The 20,737-nt window shown below is 45.4% G+C and overlaps 2 protein-coding genes across 3 annotated transcripts; both read left to right on the forward strand.

The window, feature by feature from the left end:
* Positions 1–85: 85 nt before the first annotated feature.
* On the forward strand, positions 86–3,577 carry LOC112886280 (ubiquitin thioesterase OTU1). The gene is made up of 9 exons (XM_025952131.1): positions 86–534; positions 966–1,040; positions 1,130–1,175; positions 1,987–2,095; positions 2,598–2,689; positions 2,766–2,828; positions 2,915–3,033; positions 3,169–3,244; positions 3,327–3,577. The coding sequence occupies exons 2-9, from the start codon at positions 976–978 to the stop codon at positions 3,381–3,383; spliced, it is 627 nt and encodes a 208-aa protein (XP_025807916.1). The 5' UTR covers positions 86–534; positions 966–975; the 3' UTR covers positions 3,384–3,577.
* Positions 3,578–12,809: 9,232 nt separating this feature from the next.
* On the forward strand, positions 12,810–18,946 carry LOC112899610 (auxin response factor 6-like). 2 transcript variants are annotated; one of them, XM_025968150.1, is made up of 14 exons: positions 12,810–13,831; positions 14,359–14,477; positions 14,665–14,763; positions 14,858–14,914; positions 15,011–15,166; positions 15,258–15,342; positions 15,528–15,618; positions 15,742–15,906; positions 15,983–16,105; positions 16,289–16,364; positions 16,538–16,685; positions 16,808–17,958; positions 18,060–18,250; positions 18,332–18,946. In XM_025968150.1, exons 1-14 carry the CDS (start codon positions 13,774–13,776, stop codon positions 18,525–18,527), a joined length of 2,715 nt encoding a protein of 904 aa, XP_025823935.1. In that variant the 5' UTR covers positions 12,810–13,773; the 3' UTR covers positions 18,528–18,946. The 2 variants fall into 2 exon arrangements, with proteins under 2 accessions (XP_025823935.1, XP_025823941.1); XM_025968156.1 differs by having other exon boundaries at positions 14,359–14,469.
* The last annotated feature ends 1,791 nt before the right edge of the window (positions 18,947–20,737 follow it).

The raw sequence follows: 20,737 nt of genomic DNA on the forward strand, positions 1-20,737 counted from the left end.
TTGCTTGTCAATTTTTTTTTTGAAATAATCCTTGTTCAAAATATGCTCGATTTGAAGACATATCCTAGAAAAACTCCAAATTGAGAAGGAACCCAAGAAGCACACCGTTAATTTCCTTTTCCAATGTTCAATTTTTTCCCTTTTCCATGTAACACATCCCTAGCTAGCACTCCGTAGCAGCCAGCAGAGCGGCGGCGGCTGTCAGAGGGAGATCGCGCTCACTTTTGTTTTGTCTAGCTGCCACGCGGGCCCCCCGTCCTCGCCTTTTCCCCTTCCAGATCCGGCCGGGCCCTCTTTGCCTCGTGCCTCTTTCCCATTTCTGATTCGTTGCCTCGGCCTCAACCTCGCCGTTTATACACGCCTCCCCCCAACACCTTCCTCTACGCGCCCGCTTCCTCCATCCTCCGCTCGCTGCCCTCTCTCCGCCGATTCGGAGCTCGGCGAATTCGGACAGTGCGCGGCGCGGCGGTGTCGGTCCCTCCCCCGTCCCCCCCCCCCCCCGACGAATCCAGCGCGGGCTCCTGCCGCTTCCTGGTGCGTGCGTGTTCTGCTTTTGCTCTCTTGCGTGCGTGATTCCATTGCGGTTTGCTCGCTGGTCGTTTGGGAACCCGCCGGAGCATTTCCGTTGGATTCAGTGCTTGCTGGCTCGTGATGAACCGGTGGCGGTCCCGTGAATTGGCGGCGGGCTGCGTTGTGTGTTCGTTGCGGCGTGCGATTTCGCCTGCCTCCGGTTGGTGGAGTTAGTGGTTCCTTGTCCATTTCCGGGAGGCTGATCCCGATCCGGCAGCTTCCCCACTCCCGTAGCTGCTTTTCTCTTCCATGTAATTGTGCTCCGATGGTAGCCCACAATGGCCTCATCACTCAGCAGTAGCTTGGACGCGGTTGTTTCAAATATCACCAGTCATAGCCAGTTCCCACAGCTTGACTCCCTTTTCAATTGGCGTTTGGTTTCGATGATTCTGTAGGCCGAGCAAAATGGAAGGTGTGGTCGTGAGGAGGGTGATCCCTTCGGACAACAGCTGCCTCTTCAATGCTGTGGGGTAAACTCTGTCATGCTACTATATACCATCTATAACCAAGAAAATGAAGTGGTTTCTTAATAGTCCGCAACACCTATGCTTTCATACAGTTACGTGATGGAACACAACAGGAATAAGGCTTCTGAGCTCAGACAGGTAACTGCTTCGACCAAGTAACTACTTACCACTTTGGTGCCTGCACATTCCTTGCACCTATGTTTCTGTGCTTCTTAGGCTGCAATATTGTTAAAATGATGTTGTGTGTATTTTCAAAAAGGGAAAAATTTAATAGTGCATCATGGTACTATGCTTGGATCAGAGCTTGTATAGTTGCATAAGAAAAAGGGAAGCCTCTCATACCTGAAAAGGGGCAATACAAATTGTCCGTAATTCATTTCTGTTATGATTTTGGCTGCCTACTACAAGGAGGTGTACGGTCACGCACACGTGCATTAATTGGGATATCTTTCTACACATTTTTTTTAGAATAATCTTGCTACATAATGGTATGAAGATATTAGATATAGCTTAGCAGAGCTGATGGACATTAATTTAATCCATATGGATAAGTTTATTTAAGGTTTAGTTTCATGTCACATGCTGATTATGTAATGCGATGAGATTAGTTAGATCCAAGAGCATATTAGTTGGTTGAAAAATAGTTCATTATTTGTCCAACTCTAGTCATTCTATGGTCTTAAAAAAGTTTAGGTGACATGTAACGTTTCACCCACTGTCACTGTGTTACTGACTTCAATTCTTCAAACGAGAATAACTGCAATAGGTAACCTTAGTAGAGCTATGATAAATTAGCCGTTGATTTGTACCCTCCGTGGAGTTCCTCTTACTTTTAGCTAGAAATGGCTTTACATGTCGTGCAAATGTGCACATGTTTTGGCCATTTTTGCTTACTTTGAACCTTCATATTGTTGATGCTGCTGCCTTTTCTTCCCTCTTTTGGTTGCAGGTTATAGCAGCAACAGTTGCTAGTGATCCTGTAAAGTTCAATGAAGTGTTTCTTGGCAAACCGAATGAAGCATATTGTGCTTGGATTCTGGATCCTGAAAAGTGGGGAGGTGAGTTGCAGTCTTACAACACTATAGGCTTATAAAGCAATGTTAAACCTGAAAATACTCTCAGCTTGAAGTGTTTCCATGCTATGCTATATGTGGACTCGATTTCCAATGTCTGCATTATTAGTGAGGCTTTCTTTTGCAAAAAAAAAAAAGTCATGATAACAAAAAAAAAAGATCGCACCTGATACCCAGAAAAAAGTTGTGACTCAAGTGCCCATGATTCCTGAATGTACAATCGTTCATTAGAAACCTGCTGGTAACTTAGCTGCAGAGGCTCTGCAATGGCACACAACAGCCATTTGCATCATGACATATAACTCTGGCTTGTCTATAGAACTGTATGCAGAGGCTCTGTAATGGCACACGACAGCCATATAACTCTGGGTTGTCTGTAGAACTGTATCTTTTCTGAAGCTGTAAGACTAGCAAAAATAATGTCAAACAGCCATTTGTCTACTGCGTTTATCACTAATTGCTCCTCTACTTCTCTTTGCTTGTAAAGGTGCCATTGAGCTCTCTATTCTATCGGAATATTACGGGCGTGAAATTGCTGCATATGACATTCAGACCACCCGCTGTGATCTGTATGGTCAGGTTAGTGATCTTTTTTCCCCCATTTGCTTGCTCCAAATTGTTAAGGAAGTTCTTAGCTTTGCGTTCCTTGATACAGGAGAAGAATTATAGTGAAAGGGTCATGCTCATTTATGATGGGTTGCATTATGATGCTCTGGCGGTAAGTTTTCTTTGTGGAATCCTGCTATTTGACAAGGCACAAGAGGTATTTGCTAACTGTATCTACTTTTTATGGAAAAAATCCAGATGTCTCCAGCTGAAGGAGCACCAGAAGAATTTGACCAGACAATCTTCCCTGTCAACCGTAACCGTTCAATTGGTCCAGCAGAAGGCCTTGCTCTCAACTTAGTGAGGGAGGCACAGAGGTACTCAACCATCGGCATTTGAACTCTCTGTTCATTACCTATCAATGATCATAATATTGTCCATTTTCTAGAAATTGTGGAAATATGTTTGAATCAACTCGTTATTGACTGTTTTGTTTGGTACGCAACACGTAGAAAGAGGAGCTATACTGACACTGCAAACTTCACTCTGCGCTGTGGGGTGTGCCAGATTGGTGTCATCGGTCAAAAGGTGAGACACTTAAAACACCCAAAGCTTCAACCATGTCTACGAAAAATCATTACTAATTCCAATCTGTTTGTGTACAATGCAGGAGGCCGTCGAACATGCACAAGCCACTGGCCATGTCAACTTCCAAGAATACAAATGACAGTGGAGGATAAAGACTGGTTCTGTTGTAAAACTTATCATTTGTTCATCTATTTGAAATTCTTCTTCTGTTGGATATGGTTGGCCCTTTGTATCACAATGTATTTGTTACAGAGAAAACATAATAGTGTTGTATTTGTTCCGGATAATGTAGATGTTGCCAACCAATTATGGTTCAAATGTCCCTTCTCGTTCCGATGGCATGCCTGTTTATCTGCCTATGCGTTCTTTCCTTTTTTTTTTGCCTCACATGAGTATGTACCAATATGTCGGTGATTCAGGTGGGTCTTTTCAAATTGGTTCTCACCCTTTAATTCTGAAAAATCACATAATACTCTTTCGTTCTCTATAAAAAAATCATTTTTCATTTAAAAATTGAAATAAAGGGTGTTTTGCGGTCATGAGGTTAGTCTTATTGGCCCATGGGCTGAATCCAGATTCGGGTACGTGGCCCAGTTGGTGAAATCATTTGTTCAGTTTCCCGTTGGGCTCGACCTGTACTTGGCGGCTGCAGTAGCATGTCCGTATGACGGTATGAGTGAGAAAACTAATATTCTACTACTTAGATTCTTTCTAGCACGTTGTTTAGTTACATCTTCACGCATTAGCCCTCGAGAAACGTTACAACAAATCAGGCAAGAATCAGTGAGTTTTTGAAAAAGGAAACAGAGAATCTGTGAGTTGGCCAGCAGTCAACCTTTGAATAATATTCCGGGATGCACGGGTGCAGCGTACACATGTCAACAAAACCTCTGTCCAGAATCACACACCTTCCTTTTCTTTTTCCCTTTTTTCTACATTCCACCTTTCTTCTGAGAGCAAATTAAAGACGGCCGGTCAAAGAGCACAAATATAACGGGAGACTGAAATCATCGAGCAGGTCACATGATTACCATCAGATGCCAGAAGAAAATCCCAGTCACCAGCTGATAGAATAAGATCCACAACAGTAATTTAACACGTCAGTAAAGAAGAACAACATGCATGGGCAATAAAGAATCATGGGCGATCCCTGGCTTCCTCTGTGCCACCACGCATTTTCTTTTTCAAGAAATTGCGGGAGCTCCGCTTTGTCATTTGAGCCATGCAGGAGAGAAAGAACAAGGTTCAGAGTGCCTACCACGCATTTTGACGAAGGTGCGCGGGACGAAGTTTTTTATTTTTATTTTTGCGCCTTCAAATATTCAATATAATCAGCATGTGGATGCATGCACAGTTTTCTTCAGCTTTGCCCGTGCCCAACGGCATCACTGTTACCTTGCTGAGAGGTCGCCATGCGTGCATGGGCCCTGAAATGATCTGCATGTTTGTTTAGAGATGGCAGAGAGAGAGAGAGAGAGAGAGAGAGCCTGGCCTTCTTTTATATATTCAATATCCTCTCTGACTCATGCACGCACCACACAAGGCCAAGGCCATGGCCATGGCCATCCAACTAATCCACAGATAGATCTCTCCCCGGGCAGCCACACTTCAGTCGCTGTCACTTCAATTTCTCTCGACCCAGCTCGCAGTTTCATCGCGACGCATGCAGCAATTCGTCCGCTCGGGCGGCTTCGTTCCCCTTTCTTATCCCACGTTCAAATACTAAATGATCTCGCTCCCTTTAACGTCGTATCACACGTTGCAATCCATCGAGAACAACGCTTCCAAGTAAAAGCAGTGTGGATGTGCAATGCTCGTCGTGGCGTCAGGCTGAGAGCAACTGACGATACATTCATACGTTGGGCGTCAGTGTCCACCATGGGTATACTGCAAAGTAATGTAATGATTAAGCCACTCGAGATAACTAAATTCCGGATAAGAGTGACCGTGTATAGAAAGAAGATGATGATGCATGGGCATCAGCATTATTGCTGATGGCGTAAACCAACCGCATTTTACCTTCATGTGCGTACGGTGAAAGTGGCAGGGGCTAATTACTGTTAACTCAGTGCTTTATTTACGCGCTTTAATTGAAAGGTACTGCAGTATATATTTTGCAAACAGGACCGTGAAATTGGAAGAGCACTTCTGTTTCTTTTCTTCAAGACACTTCTCTGATTCGGGCTTTTGGGGGTTTTTTCCCCCTGCTGCTCTAACCAGCTTATTAGTTAGTATGATTAACTGGAAAACAAATTGATTTTTATGTTTGGCTCATGCTGCTGTGTCATCCAGAAACTGTCCTCTGCAACGACATATGCACGCAATTAAAAGCAAACTAGCTAGCCCCTGGGAGGCATTGATTCATTCCCTCCTAATCATCATCATATCATTATTTCCCCTCTTGCCTCTTATAGATTGGGGTCTAGCTGACAACAACAACCCCTGCTACCCAAATTAGCCAAAATATTCTTTTAGCTACTACTAGTAGATGATATGACATCATATATATACCCGTGCGGTACTTCCTTCACAAGGTAAATCACACCTTTTCTCGCTCTTCTCATGTTGCTGAGCCTTTATCTAGCTCGCTTGGTATGTATAAGACGACGTCGATTCGTATCGTAGTAGACCACAATCTCAACTCGAGCTTCATCCGCTCTCAATCCCGTATCCGATGAGAAGTATAATGAACCAAAGTTAATGGCGGATCAAGGAAACGGTCGTCTCTTTAGAAATAGGTAGAGATAGAGATAGAGAGATAAGCCACGTCTAGGCCATAGATACTCATGTACGCCTTGTTGTCAATCTATAGCATGGAAACGATGGAGCGAGCCAAATGGTACATCTGTTGTATTTTAATTTATTGGTGCCATCCTTATCGGATATGCATGCATGCATGCACTTCTAGTAGTGCAATTATCAACTTGGCCCTTGTGATTATCCGCTCTGAATTCTGCAGATCGAGATAGGGGTCGCCATCCAAGCTGAGGCATATGAGTATGTAGCCTTAGGATGTGTGCTGTCACTCTATACTAGATGTGCATATGCAAGGTGCATATATAGTTAAGGATGTGATAGTGATGTGCACCCAATAAGTTCCAAGGATTCCATGTAATCAAGCAAGCATGCATGCATGAATAGTAGACACAATACTCCCTAATAAGCTACTGGCTCCTTGCATTGTAAAAATCTGGTGAGCTGTACTGCTGGTCTCTGACCCACCCACCCTTGCATAGTACTAGCTAGCTACCTAGGCATCCCTAGGGTTAATTGACATTATGTGAAGTGCTGGGTTGGTTAGGTCCAAAGGATGGGGTAGCTAGATGGCCATGGGCCCTCTCTATTAACTTGAGGAGCAACCTAACCTAGTTCAGAACTGTGCTCAATGCAAGGATATAATTGGCACACATATATGTCGTGTTATATATATATATATATATATATATATTTATATATATATATATATATATATATATATCCTAGAATGCTGTTAGTCCAGCACAGAGAGACCCTATATACAGTAATACTATTTTCTGACCAGATCTGAATAAACTCTACGGGTGTGAAGCTTCAGTGCACTGTTGAGCAGGGATAAGTTGCAACTTGTTACGCTCGCACTGGCTCTACACATCCTGCATACTCTAGCTGCCTGCGGTCTATGCTATCCCTAACAGTGTTTATGCTGTGCAGTAAGGGCCTGCATGTACGTGCCATACTTGCAGCAAAGGATCAACTCAATCTCCTTCTGCATTAATCATCAATTCGCTGGTAAACTGGAAAACATACATGAGAGTTCATTATTAGTTCTGGCATTTTAGCTATAATTACCTACTTGATGCACCAACAAAATATATACCAACACTAGAGAGATTTAGCTAGCTAGCTATTTCTGGCCGTTGCTTTACATGCATCCTATCCTCCTGCTACTACCGAACAAACCATCTTAATTTGGAAGCATCATTGGATGCCTTTCTTGCTTGACCGCTTTTGACACCACATACGCTATAGCCGCTGCTGCTGCACTGCATATGCTAGCTCTCAATGAACTTGTTGGCTTGTCGTGCTCGTGCTCGTGCTTTTGCCGCCACATGCATCACTCTGCCTTCACCTCGTCACCCATCAGCAGTCTCGCTCAGGCTCAGAGCTCACGCTCCCCCAAGATCGATCAGCTAGCTAAGCTAGGTTGGCCCCCGGCGCAGCGCTGCGGGGGCCCACTGGCCGTGCTAGGTGGGCCCGCCGACTTATTGCCTGGGCTAGGACGCGGTGTGGGTGCATGCAGGACGACGGTACGTACGATCGATGGATCTCCTCGTCGAGGCTACATTCAATTGTCGCCATTTGCTACGTGCTGCTTGTGTACAATGTGTCGACGGCGATCGGTCCTTCGTCAGGTAAGTTCAACGGGCCAGATGCAATTATATTTTTGCATGTAATTAATTAAGTGTTGGAATTAGTATATAACTAACATCATTAGTGTTTATTTGGTAAAGAAAACATTTTGCAGATCAGCAAAAACATCATTTATTATATGCCGGGCCTCCTCTCTCTCCATGTGAAACCCAACATTCATGCATATCCAGGGGAGCAACAGTTATCTGATCCTGCTGGTGCAGGCCGGCAACAACATTTTGCAGATTCTCTGACCATGCAAAAGCACCACAGGTATGGTCAATGCTTCAATTTTTCCTGCAGGACTGGCGTGCTGATCCTGATACATGGATGATGCGCAGCACAGTGCAAAATGCTGCTACAGACAACATGAGGATATAAATTATAATATGAATACTAATTGCATCTAATCATTTTTGTGATTATTATTACTAGCTGCTAGGATATTCAATAAAGGACATAGATAGAAAATATTCTTGTTATGATTAGTTACTCCCTCCCTCCAATCTGAAATATAACATGTTCTACACTGCTGGCCCTAAGGGTACCGTTTTTGTGGTCATCTTTCTATTTTCAATTTTTCGTTCAAGTCTACAACTGCTTATATTTCCGAATGGATGAATCATTACACGCTCCAATGTTTTCATTATCGATCTTATCACCATGTCAGTTGTTTGGCACGCGCAATTAGCATTATATTGTTCAAGTACTTCCTCAGTTCTAAATTATTAGTCGTTTTGGTTTTTCTAGATTTATAGACTTTGCTATGCATCTAGGCATAAATAATATATGCAGATGCATAGTAAAAACTATATATATGTATCTAGAAAAGTTAAAATGAATAATAATTTGCGATGGAGGGAGCAGTACTGTAAAAGTGCCACAGGACTGTTTGGTGGTCTATGTGAACAGTGGCCCTTCTAGGCTATTAGCTGCTGCAATTCATTTATTCATTTCCCTGCATCAGGATTCAGCCGGTGACAATTGTACAGCCCGGCCAGTACGGGCACCCATGCAGTCACACCTAGCACAATTACACTGTTCATTGACACAACAAAGGGAACGGAGGGGAGACCACACACAGTACATGCGCAGTAATGTGATGAGTTAACGCAGAGGGGCGGTACGATTGGATCGATCGGACGAGAGAGATCGATCGAGCCGGCCATGCATTTGCGTCGCCGTCGATCGATCGTCCTTGCCGAAATTTCCAATGGCTAGCGACCTAGAGCTGGTACAGGTAGGTGAAGGTGACGCCGGGCCTCCTCCATGGATCGTTATATAGCTATCTCAAGCGACGGATCCAGCCAGAAACCCTAGGATCCAAAGCCGGCCGGGCGATCCTCGATCGAGAGAGCATCTGATTTGATGATGCTCTCGTCATCTTCTCTGTAGCAATCTTCTTCTGAAGCGTAGCTCTTTTCGTCATCTTCTCCGGAGCAATAATCTTCTTCTGAAGCTAGCAAAGCTTGCTTGTGAAGAGTATCTTAAGGTGGAGCTAGAGCTTTGGTCAAACATAAGCTCTTGTGTGCATCAAAATGCCAGCAAGAAATCATCACCGCGTATACGGTTTATTTTGCATGGAAATCAACATCCACTCTGGTTCTAGGGTATACGTAGCAATAGAGAACCCTATGCATCTTCACCAACAGCAAGTACTGCAGTACTTCTGAAGGTTTACCACACAACAAGAGATACGATGGACTACTTCGCATGCAACACCTACCTATGCGTGGCACCACCTACCCTTTTTGTCTTTAATTTTTGAGGTGTGAGTGTGGCTCGTGCCTACTTGATCGAGCGAGCATGTTGCAACTCGATCTCCATCCTGCCGTAGAGAGAAATAGAGCATCCCCACACTCTACATCGTCCTGCAAATTTGCGACCGAATTGGCACTGTCTCGCCACCATTGCCAATGCAAGGAAACAAAAGAGAAGATAACTACTGCACACTTGCTGCCGGCTCTTGGATTTGGATACACAGGTTTCACACAAAGAATCTAGCCCTTTCTGCAAAGTGGCCCCGACTCCTGAGAGAGATAAGACTTGAGAGGGAGGGACCATTTTCTCATTAGGTACCACAACACATGAGCAATTTATATGCATGCATATGCATGGTCCTAGCTCTACAGCAGTAGTAGCTGTAGACTGCATCATGCATGGATATATGTGAGCGGATAGGCACAATTCATGAGGAAAGTTTTGCTGTGCTGAGGTCCCTAAGTAGAAAATGTGCAGGAACGCTTGCAGCTTACTATAGTGTTACAATTTTCTGGCTGCTGGTTGGTACATTAATTGTATACTGCATCACCACTCTCAGATCTTGTGGTAGTTGGGTTGCAAAAATCTTTTTCATGTCAGAGCCGACTAACTTTTGAAGAGAAACATTATAATTTACTAGCAATTAAGCTTTGCATAATTGCATCTATTTGCCTTGTAACTATACCTTACTCTCAAAATGCACTCTTAAAGTGAATGAAGTATACTATTTACAAAGAGAACCATCATATAAATCCTAGTAGTTCCTCCATATTACTCATATAGTTTAGTTTTATTCATCCATGTGTGTACATGAAAATTACTATATAGGAGCAGAGCTGTATAACTCATTGCCACGAACTCACACACGATAAATAAACACATGCTTCCCATGCCCCTGCCTGCCCAATGTGTAGCCACACGGCTTGCCTTGGTCCTGCCCCTGCCCCTGCCTCTGCTCCTGCACCTTGGTGTGCAGCGTATGTACAACTGTGTTTTCTGCAGCAGCAGCGCGTGGTACCGAAAAAACAATTAAAGCAAAAATCCAACCTAATTAGCACACTCCTCTAGTCCTCTCTATCTGTCGCTATCTCAGGATTAATGAGCACCAGGACCAGACCAATTCCCCTCTCCTTAATCTGCGGCCTAATAATACCGGTCAGTTTTTTTTTCTGAACATTCTGTGCATGCAGGTGACCAACAACTAATCCATGAAGACTGCATTGAAAATTGTGGCGACAAAATGTCCTTGCCATGATCGAGGTACGATCGACGACGAGGATGACCTGTTTTCTCGCAGCGAAGGTTGGCGATTGCGTTGTGCTTGACTACTGCTTGTGCAAAAGCACCCGATCCATGGATGGAGTCACGGAGAGCCACTTGATCCCAGCTCGACGCCTCTCGATCGATCCAGTAGCTAGCTAGTGCGTGTGGCCAGGCGTAACAACGGCCATGTGAGCGTCCGGCAGCTAGGCTCGGCTCCTGGATCGATCCAGTCGCGCGCATGGCATGGTGTGGGTTGACTGGTGCCGTACTCGTGCTGGCCGGGGCCTAACAAGGAAACAGACTGCAAATATGAAAACAACAGAAACGGTCGGCAGTTTTCTATATTTATGAAATATAAACTATTATGCGATGGTATTTGGTTGTGAAATCTATTGAAAACGACAAGTATTATGTTTTGCTAAAATCATATTCAACCGAAGTATACTTCCTTCGGTTGAATATGCATGTCATTTTAAAGTTCTACAAAATGATTAAGAAATATATGTGTTTAAAGTACTTACCAAGGGCGCTGATAGGAAGATAGGAAGAAGGGAGGCCTATTAAGGTAGGAAGAAAAAAGAAGATATGCAAAAATATAGGAAGAAGAGAGAGAAAATACTCATAATAATTTATACGATGGCATGTATTCTTAGACCAAAAAAAAATGAGGAGTCCAAAACGGTGTGCATTTTAGTTGGATCAGAGGGAGTACGGACAGGCATCTGCTCGATACATGCGAATGCAACGTATGATGCCATTGCTGGCCTATTGAGGAATGGACCTAAAACGCCTTTCCGTGTTAGTGGGTGCTGTTCTCTCTGTTGCGGCGCAGGGTAGGCTGCTGCTGGCCGGTGGCCGGGGGAGGCGTCGGCCGGTCAGGTCGCTGTCCCGGCGGAATCGAATTATCCAAAGTTAATAAGCTACTGCGCCACTGGCACTGCTACGCCCCGGACGGCGAGATGCTTCTTGGCGTTGCCATCGCCATGTGAGTGTGATCCTGCGAGAGAGAGAGAGAGAGAGAGAGACAGAGAGAGCGAGCGAGCTGGAGAGCTGGCCAGAATGAATGGTGTTCAGAGGGCAGCTGTTTCCCCGGCTTTCTCACTGATGACCATTGGCTCATTCGAGATCTTTCTGAATTTCCGTGCACTCTGACGCCAAAAATTCAGTGAATCCGTAGTACATTTAACGTGCGGATGGACTCGTTACATGAAGCCCAAAGATTGCGACTTTAGATCCGGCTCAACCGTGACCTAGTTCTGTCGGCAACGAGGTGATGAGCTCGGATTCGCCGGCCTTCTCATGGGACGGTCAGCTCAGCTCTGCCCTTGCCCTGCCCTGCTTCCTTTGTGTGAACGTGCAGGCAGGTATAGTGACACCGGATGGATGGATCCGTGGTCCTTGCTGATGAACAGTAGGCAGTTCGAATAGTCCCAAGGGCCCTTGCATTGCCTCTCCTTCGCATGTAGCTAGACGTCCTCCTCATGTCCATGCCCAAAAGGCAGCGATTCATCCGCACAAACAATCATCTGAATTTGTATGGTCCTTTGAAATCGCCGGGGTTTCTTTTTTCAAAAAAAAAAAATCTGGCCATGGCAGAGCAACCGCAGGGCGTGTACGCTCGGCGCTGTACGTGTACGGTGCCACCTCCGTATACGTACGCGTTTTATGGGGAGGGAGCATGCGTACGTATTTGTACGGAGCTGCCGTCTACACGTACTGTACAGAGAATGCGACGGGGATGCGGAGTCCTGCTCCTTTTTTCCCATCTGAGACTGAGAGAGTAGATGTAGAGCTTCACTTCAGCTAGTCTAGAGGAGCTCGAGCAGCTCGCTTGGTCAAGTCAAACCGGTTTCCACGAGCCTGATTGCGCATTAAACAACACTAATTACCATCACACACAACACATGCCGGTTTGCTTGTTCCGTCCACACCAGACTGTCAATTCGTAGGGATTGGATTGGATTACTGCTGGCAGTGGCTAATCGGATTGTAATTCAGGGTGAATAAACAAGGAGGCGGAGGTCAAAAAGGCAGGATCTTGGAGGATCCGTGGAGACGAGACGCAGCCCCACTGGTGGGATGGATGACCAGCGCTAGCCGCTGCGACTCTCTCTCAGATCGCGCCTTTTCCATTCCACCCCAACACGTTTCGATTCCACGCCATTGGCCGTGGATGGTAGTCCCGTCTATCTTGCCGCCACGGGAGAGGAACCCATGTCAAACCAGGGCACCAGGGCATGTACAATCGTACGTACCCACAGGCTGTAAAAAAAGAGGTGCAAAAACTTACCAGAAGCATGTAGCAGCTGCTCAGGGGGGGAGAGAAAGTTTGTTTAAAGCACATGAGAGAGAGAGAGAGAGAGAGAGAGAGAGAGAGAGAGAGAGTAGCGAAAAGGAGGAGCACCACTCGTGGGGTTAAAACTTAAAACCCCGAGGAGTCGAGCGCATACAAGCAGCGGCACGAGGAAGAAGAAGAAGAAGCGGCAGGAGCAGCCAAGCAAGCAAGGTCCAAGAAGCGAAAGCTCGCGGCACCTGGGAGGACGGTTGCAAGCGCAAGCAGGTAGCCGCGACAGTAAGGCAAGAGGCAGTAGCAGCGGCAGGGTGCCCCGCTCTTCGTTGTCCCCTCCGGCGGCGGCGGTCGGATCTGCGGTTAAGCGGCGGCGTGTCCCCTGGAGCTCCGAACTGTCGTTCCGGAGCTCGCGGCGGCGAGATCTGAGTTCAGCCGCGCGGGAGGAGGTTTCGCTGTGCCGGCGTGCCTCCTGGTGCTGCCGGAGCCGCAAAGGCGGCGCCTTTGAGCATTGCCGTCCATTCCCCGCAAGCTCTGAAGCTTCCCCGGAGTTGAAACTGGTGTCCCTGAACCGAGAGGCTCACGCCCTGATTTAAATTTGAGTTCTCGGATCGAAAAGGTTGCGCCTTTGCGCCGGCTGGTTCGACGGAAGGTTTGGCCGGTCCGGCGGAGGAGGAAGTGGCGCTGCCAGGCTGCTCTATCCGAAGCGGGAAGGCGCGTGGTTTGGAGTAGAGAGAAGGGACCTTGCTTCGGTTCTCTCTCCCCTCCCCCTCACCATTTCGAGCGCTCCGAACGCGTTTTGGATCGGCCAGCGAGTGGTGGGGGGAAGATGAAGCTCTCGCTGTCGGCCGGCGGCGGTCTTCAGGACCAGCCGGCGTCGCCGGAAGGTACAGCATCCAATTCTTGGCATTCATTTCATGGGCTGTACCAAATTTTGTGCGGTGTGCTTACGAAGTAGTTCATTAGTACTGTCCTCTTCCATGGATAGCTTACGTTTGCAGGATAAGTTAAATTACTTCTGCCCCTTGCTTTAAATTTCTCAGTAATCATTTGATCCAAATCAGTCCAATGTGGCAAGCTATCCGTTCAGTCTTCTCATCATGCAATTGGTTTGCTTCTTCTTGAACCTCATTTAATTCAGTGAAAGAAAATTAGTAGTATGATTTTTTTTCTCGATGCAGTCTTTATTCAGGGAAAAAAGAAGATATTTTCTAGAAGCTTCTTTATGTTAATACTTGTGTCCATTTTATATTAAAAATTGTCGTCTCACTCATAATGCCTTCTTAAAATCATTTTATGAACTTAGTTATGCTTATTAGATGCTTACTAGATCTACAATTATTTCTGAACTTAGGAGATAATTTATAAACTCTATACTGTTATGTCTTCTACTTAAATGCTTTTGGCTTTTCAGAAGCAGAAGAGAACAAGTGCCTAAATTCTGAGTTGTGGCATGCGTGTGCCGGTCCTCTTGTTTCGTTGCCTGCGGTTGGTAGTCGGGTGGTGTATTTTCCTCAAGGCCACGGTGAGCAGGTTACTCTTCTTCCTTGGACTTCAGATTGCTACGAAATTAGATATAAATATTGCAGACCTTATCTGGGTGCTAATACTGTTAAGAACATGAGTCTTGTGTGGTCCTGAATTCCACATGGTTCTGCCAGAATTAAAGTTCTTCCCTTTTTTAAAAAAAAATCATTGAACTTATAGAAGTTCACTGCAGGTAGCAGCATCAACAAATAAGGAAATGGAGTCTCAGATTCCCAACTATCCTAGCCTGCCTCCGCAGCTTATATGCCAACTCCATAATGTGACCATGCATGTAAGTCTGGAGTTATATAGAACATCTGTACCAAAACAAGAAATTATTGTTGCCACCTTTGTTTTTCATCAGCTCTGCTATATTTCTTCTTCAGGCTGATGCAGAGACAGATGAGGTCTATGCACAGATGACACTGCAGCCACTCAGCCCAGTAATACATGATTTCTTTTCTATTCCTATCCAATCTTCTGCTTTATGTAATCTAAGAAGCTATTTTCTTATTTATTTATTTTGAATCTCTTTGCAGCAAGAGCTCAAGGACCCATTTCTACCTGCCGAGTTAGGCAGTGCCAGCAAGCAACCAACAAACTACTTTTGCAAGACATTAACTGCGAGTGACACAAGTACACATGGTGGATTCTCAGTTCCCCGCCGAGCAGCAGAGAAGGTGTTTCCTCCACTGGTACGTTTTTGGTTGCATGTATCTTTTCCTTCTTCAGATCAAGTGAACCAAACCATTAGTGTTTCTAAATGTTATTTTGATAATTCTGTAGGATTTCAATCAGCAACCACCAGCACAGGAGTTGATTGCAAAAGATCTTCATGGCAACGACTGGAAATTTCGTCATATCTTTCGGGGTTCGTTATTTTCCCATTACGTTTGTTGGTTCACAATGTTTGATTTTTTTTCCTAGCTGCATACAGCCTAGCCATGTTACAGTCTTTTTTTGTTTCTTTTTTTTTTGTGAAAGACAGTCTCACTTATTTCGGTGGAATTCTATAGTCAAGTGTGAGAGTAATTTAGAATTAAATTCTTGTTGTAGGTCAACCAAAGCGGCATCTTCTGACAACTGGTTGGAGTGTCTTTGTTAGTGCAAAGAGACTGGTTGCTGGAGACTCCGTCCTTTTTATCTGGTATGACATTCTTTCAGCTTTTCAGACCAAGCACTCAATGTTCACTTTCTTAAGCCTAGTATCCTGGACTGAGTTTCTCTGCTGTTTGCATTGATGCATGCAAATATGTATTTGGCTGATCAGGAATGACAACAACCAGCTGCTTCTGGGCATTCGTCGAGCAAGCAGGCCACAGACTGTCATGCCATCATCGGTACTTTCTAGTGATAGCATGCACATTGGTCTGCTCGCTGCAGCAGCTCATGCTGCATCAACAAATAGCCGCTTTACTATTTTCTATAATCCAAGGTAAGAACAGTTTCTCACATATTTCTGATTTATTTTCACATCATAAATGCTTAACTCTTTCCCATGCATTCTGCAGAGCAAGCCCTTGTGAGTTTGTCATACCGTTGTCTAAGTACGTAAAGGCTGTGTACCATACCCGTATATCTGTGGGTATGCGTTTTCGCATGTTATTTGAGACAGAGGAATCTAGTGTCAGGAGGTATGTCAAACCCATGGTTAGATCACATCATTTGTTGTGTGGGCATTATTTTGGTTTCTACCCCCTTATCTTGATTTCACTTTCCTCTAGTGTAGATATGTCATTGGATGCCTTCTGTATCAGATTATGTGTGCTTGTGCATTGTCTATATATGTCCATCTAAATTTCTCAAGTTTCTTACAGATACATGGGGACAATTACAGGAATAAGTGATCTTGATCCTGTTCGCTGGCCGAACTCGCACTGGCGTTCTGTAAAGGTAGGTCTTAAAGCAAATACTTCTCTGTTATTTTATATGGGCCCTTCTACTTGTGCTTCATACCTCTCTTTACTTGCATCCTACTCAAGTATTTGCATCCTTTTTCATGGCGTGTTTTATTATTATACATCTAGTTGTAAGCATGTAATCAAGCTTTCCCTTGAACCATGTAGGTTGGATGGGATGAATCAACTGCTGGAGAGAAGCAGCCAAGAGTGTCTCTTTGGGAGATTGAACCATTGACAACTTTTCCGATGTATCCATCTCCTTTTGCTCTTGGATTAAAGCGTCCATGGCCTACAGGCCTGCCTTCTTTATATGGTACAAGTGACAGTTGCACAATTGTCAACTCCTCCAATATATAACATTGAAAAAGTGGCTTCTGTTGATAATGTTCATGTTTCAATGTCACTAATGATCTTATTTCTGATCTTTTTTTATAGGTGGAAGGGATGACGGCTTGACCTCTTCTCTTATGTGGCTTCGAGATGGTGCAAACCCAAGTTTCCAGTCACTGAATTTTGGTGGGCTTGGTGCGAGTCCTTGGATGCAGCCGAGAATGGATAATTCCCTACTTGGTCTGCAGTCTGACATGTACCAGACCATAGCAGCAGCAGCAGCATTACAGGGCACCACGAAGCAAATCTCACCTTCAGTAATGCAGTTCCAACAGCCTCAGAATATTGTTGGTAGATCTGCTCTCCTATCTAGTCAGATTATGCAGCAAGCACGGCCTCAGTTTCAGCAAATTTACAACCAAAATATCAATGACAGCACAGTTCAAGGTCATACTCAGGCTGAGTACCTCCAGGAGCAGCTTCAATGCAGCCAGTCATTTAATGAGCAGAAGCCTCAGCTGCATCCACAGCAACAGCATCAAGAATCACAGCAGCAGCAGGAATGTGTGCAAACACCACAAAATCAACAGCTGCATTGTTTGCCAAATGCACTGTCAGCTTTTTCTCAGCTTTCTTCAGTCACTCAATCTCCATCTTCCACATTGCCGACAGTTCCAGCATTCTCAAATCAAAACTTTCCAGACACAAACGTCAGCTCTCTCACACCATCCGGTGGCTCTTCCATGCAAGGCATGTTGGGACAGTTACCATCAGAAGCAGCTTCGAACCTCCCATGTGTGGCAAGAACCACTCCTTTACCGATATCTGACCCATGGTCATCTAAGCGAGTTGCAGTGGAGTCTGTTAACCCTTCTCGGCCTCATGCTGTTTCAACGCAGATAGAACAATTGGATATGACCCCATGTAACTTGCCACAAAATTCTGCATTAGCACCATTACCTGGACGAGGATGCTTAGTGGATCAAGACGGGAGCTCTGATCCTCAAAACCACCTGTTATTTGGTGTTAACATAGACTCACAGTCACTTTTGATGCAAGGTGGCATTCCAGGCCATCAGAATGATAATGTTTCAAGAACAATTCCATATTCAACCTCCAATTTCCTGAGCCCTTCTCAAGATGATTTCCCCTTGAATCAGCCACTACCTAGTGCAGGCTGCTTAGATGAGTCGGGCTATGTTCCATGTGCAGAGAATTCTGAGCAAGCAAATCAACAGTTTTCAACCTTTGTGAAGGTGAGTGATGTGTCTACATCATGGACCATTTGATTAACAAAGTAGCTTCCTTTTGAATTCTTTCCCCTGAAGCACTTTGTTGACAAATTTGTGCCCTATAGGTTTACAAATCTGGAACCATTGGAAGGTTGCTCGATATCACTAGATTCAGCAGCTATGATGAACTTCGTAGCGAGGTGGGGCGTCTATTCGGCCTTGAGGGCCAGTTGGAAGACCCTTTGAGATCAGGCTGGCAGCTTGTATTTGTCGATGGAGAGGACGATGTCCTTTTAGTTGGTGATGACCCATGGCAGTAAGTTCTATAAAAAATTCCTCATCACTTACTGTCTTGTTTATTTTCTTTCTTAAATTTACTGCGACTTGTGCTGTGCAGGGAATTCGTGAACAGTGTGTCCTGCATAAAGATACTTTCTCCGGAGGAGGTTCAGCAGATGGGCAAGCAGGGCATTCAGCTCTTGAGCTCGGCTCCTGCCAGAAGGCTCAGCAATGGCTGTGACAGCTATGTTAGCAGGCAGGAATCAAGAAGCCTGAGCACTGGAATGGCACAAGTGGGTTCGGTTGAGTTCTGAAGATAGGATCCCATAGCCATGGCGCTACCGCTCTAGGATGCCCCTTCTGTATGTTTCCGCAGCTCTTCCTACTTTTGTGGCTTGGAACCAAGCACATAGATCTAATGTAGCCCTACGTTCCGCGCCACCTGATGATTACATCATATGATATAGATTTTAGCACTACGTTCTTGTATACATGCCAGCACTTAGTTCCATGTAATGCTAATACCGCTAATTTAGTGCATCTACTTGTTCTGCACGTGCTTGTGCCATATAGTGCATCTAGTTTTGGTCATATCTCAAGTCCTATTGACGAGCGAAATGCACTGATGCAGCGCAGTCCTTATTGTAACTGTAAAAATATCTGCAGTGGAATTTAGGGGCATTTCATAGAATTCAGGCCAGTGCCTAGTGCGCTGATGCTCTTTTTCTATAAATTTTCTTCTTACACACGTGAAATTTATAGATGCACTTCCAACTTAGCAATGAGAGAGATCATTTCTTCACCCAGGGCAATATTACTGTTGCTGTCATGGTAATTACTAGAGCCATTTCCAGTAAAAAGCAGTTTGGTATGATCCTTGAAAGCTCATAGGCAGATAGATCCAAGAGGGAATTCACCTGAACCTTTATGCTTGCATAATTTGGCACCACTTCGTGCAGACAACGACTTTCAGAGGCACGGACTGGCCCTTTCATGTGGCGTCTGGGTCCCTATCTGACAGAAACCCGAGTGCCTGCCCATTGAAGAACAAATGGCAAAAAAAGGATGACCTCCCTTTCCTGAGGTCAGTGGTGCATCTGGAGCTGAATGTGATGCCCTCTCTCGCCATCACAGATCCGCCACAATCCATCATCCCTGTTCTGATCCCCCTGGGCCGCCGCGCCTTCTGGCGTGCCGACGTGTCGCCGATTGGCCTGGTCTGGTCTGGTTTGGTTGTGGATTTTGACAAGTTTGAGTGGAAGCATGTGGAGTGCTATGGCAGTGTGACACACACAGGCACAGGCGCACAGCCAGCCCATTCTTTTCAAAGATATGGGCATCTTCTTCTATCCCCGACTGAATCACTGAACCCCGTCGGCTTCTTTGGTGATTCCTCTATCGCTTTCAGATCTTCGGCTGGGTCCCGGATTCGGATCCCGGATATCGCCACTTCCCAATCTTGACCGGCTTTTCGCAATGGAAAAAGTCGAAACCTGTAGACCGGGTTGCAGTTGGTGGAGTATATTGCCTCACATTTTTGTGCTTTTCTTTTTTGATTTCTACCAACAACAGTGAACTCATGTAGAAATGCCAGCTTTTCAACTTCCTCCCGGATCACGCTTAATGATACCATCACTTGTCAGAAATTCCCTGCAGCTGTAATGGTCTGATGGAACAGATCTCGTGCTTGAAAGGTTTTGTGTTGTTTGTCTGAGATGCACAGGACTGAGTCGTTGCACACAGGTGCCTTGTATTGTTGGTCTGTCGCTGTTGATTTCTTGGTTCTCCGGTTCGGATTCTTCCGTCGTGCCTGACCCTGCATCACCCTGAATGCTTCCACTGGTGACCACGGAACTCAGAAAACTGAAGATCACCGCGGGGGGGGGGGGGGGGGGGGGGGCGGGGGGCGCAACGCGTCAGATCTGATCCGCTGGCCGGGGCGGAAAGGCGGCGGCGCAAGGAAGCGAGCCTCCACAGAACGGCTGCGCTGCGAGGAGCTCAGGAGCGCAAAGGGCTCCCGCCTTCCCGGCTATCATGGCCGCATGGCTAAGTTGGGCCTAGGCCTTGGGGTGAACAGTTGGCGTGATGGCCTGATGGGCCTTAGAGGTTGTGCCGTCCGTGGAAGTGGCGGGACAGGCCCGCGCTTGTCGCGCGGCGCAGCCATCAGGACGAGGCCCCCACATCCAAGGAAGCAGCCCAGTTACCCATTCGGCTATTCCAGCCCGTGGCGGGGCTGCAGGTCTTTTCATTCTCTTTGAATTCCTTAGTTCCGCTTGCATTTTGTATATGCAAATACAAATAAACAATTTTAAGATCTAATTTCAAATTGAAAGATATCTAGACCTCTTAGTGGGTTTTGGTGTTAGATGACAAAGCATATATATATTTAATCGTATTATCAAGTATATGTGCAGGTGCTAAGGATGAATAAGTGAAATTTATTACAAAGCATGATCCCTTAAAAAAATAAAAAATGGTGTTTCAAATTTACTTGAAGATTAGATTTTATTTTAAAATTGAGTAT

This window comes from Panicum hallii, chromosome 1, assembly GCF_002211085.1.
Source record: "Panicum hallii strain FIL2 chromosome 1, PHallii_v3.1, whole genome shotgun sequence".
Lineage (NCBI taxonomy): Eukaryota > Viridiplantae > Streptophyta > Magnoliopsida > Poales > Poaceae > Panicum > Panicum hallii.

Bases quoted from the DNA above. Each gene is read 5' to 3' on its own strand.
- LOC112886280 (XM_025952131.1), top strand. From the start codon at position 976: ATGGAAGGTGTGGTCGTGAGGAGGGTGATCCCTTCGGACAACAGCTGC. The intron at 1,041-1,129 runs GTAAACTCTGTC...GCTTTCATACAG, and splicing joins TGCCTCTTCAATGCTGTGGG to TTACGTGATGGAACACAACA. The intron at 2,096-2,597 runs GTGAGTTGCAGT...TTGCTTGTAAAG, and splicing joins GGATCCTGAAAAGTGGGGAG to GTGCCATTGAGCTCTCTATT.
- LOC112899610 (XM_025968150.1), top strand. From the start codon at position 13,774: ATGAAGCTCTCGCTGTCGGCCGGCGGCGGTCTTCAGGACCAGCCGGCG. The intron at 14,478-14,664 runs GTTACTCTTCTT...AGTTCACTGCAG, and splicing joins CTCAAGGCCACGGTGAGCAG to GTAGCAGCATCAACAAATAA. The intron at 18,251-18,331 runs GTAAGTTCTATA...TGTGCTGTGCAG, and splicing joins GTTGGTGATGACCCATGGCA to GGAATTCGTGAACAGTGTGT.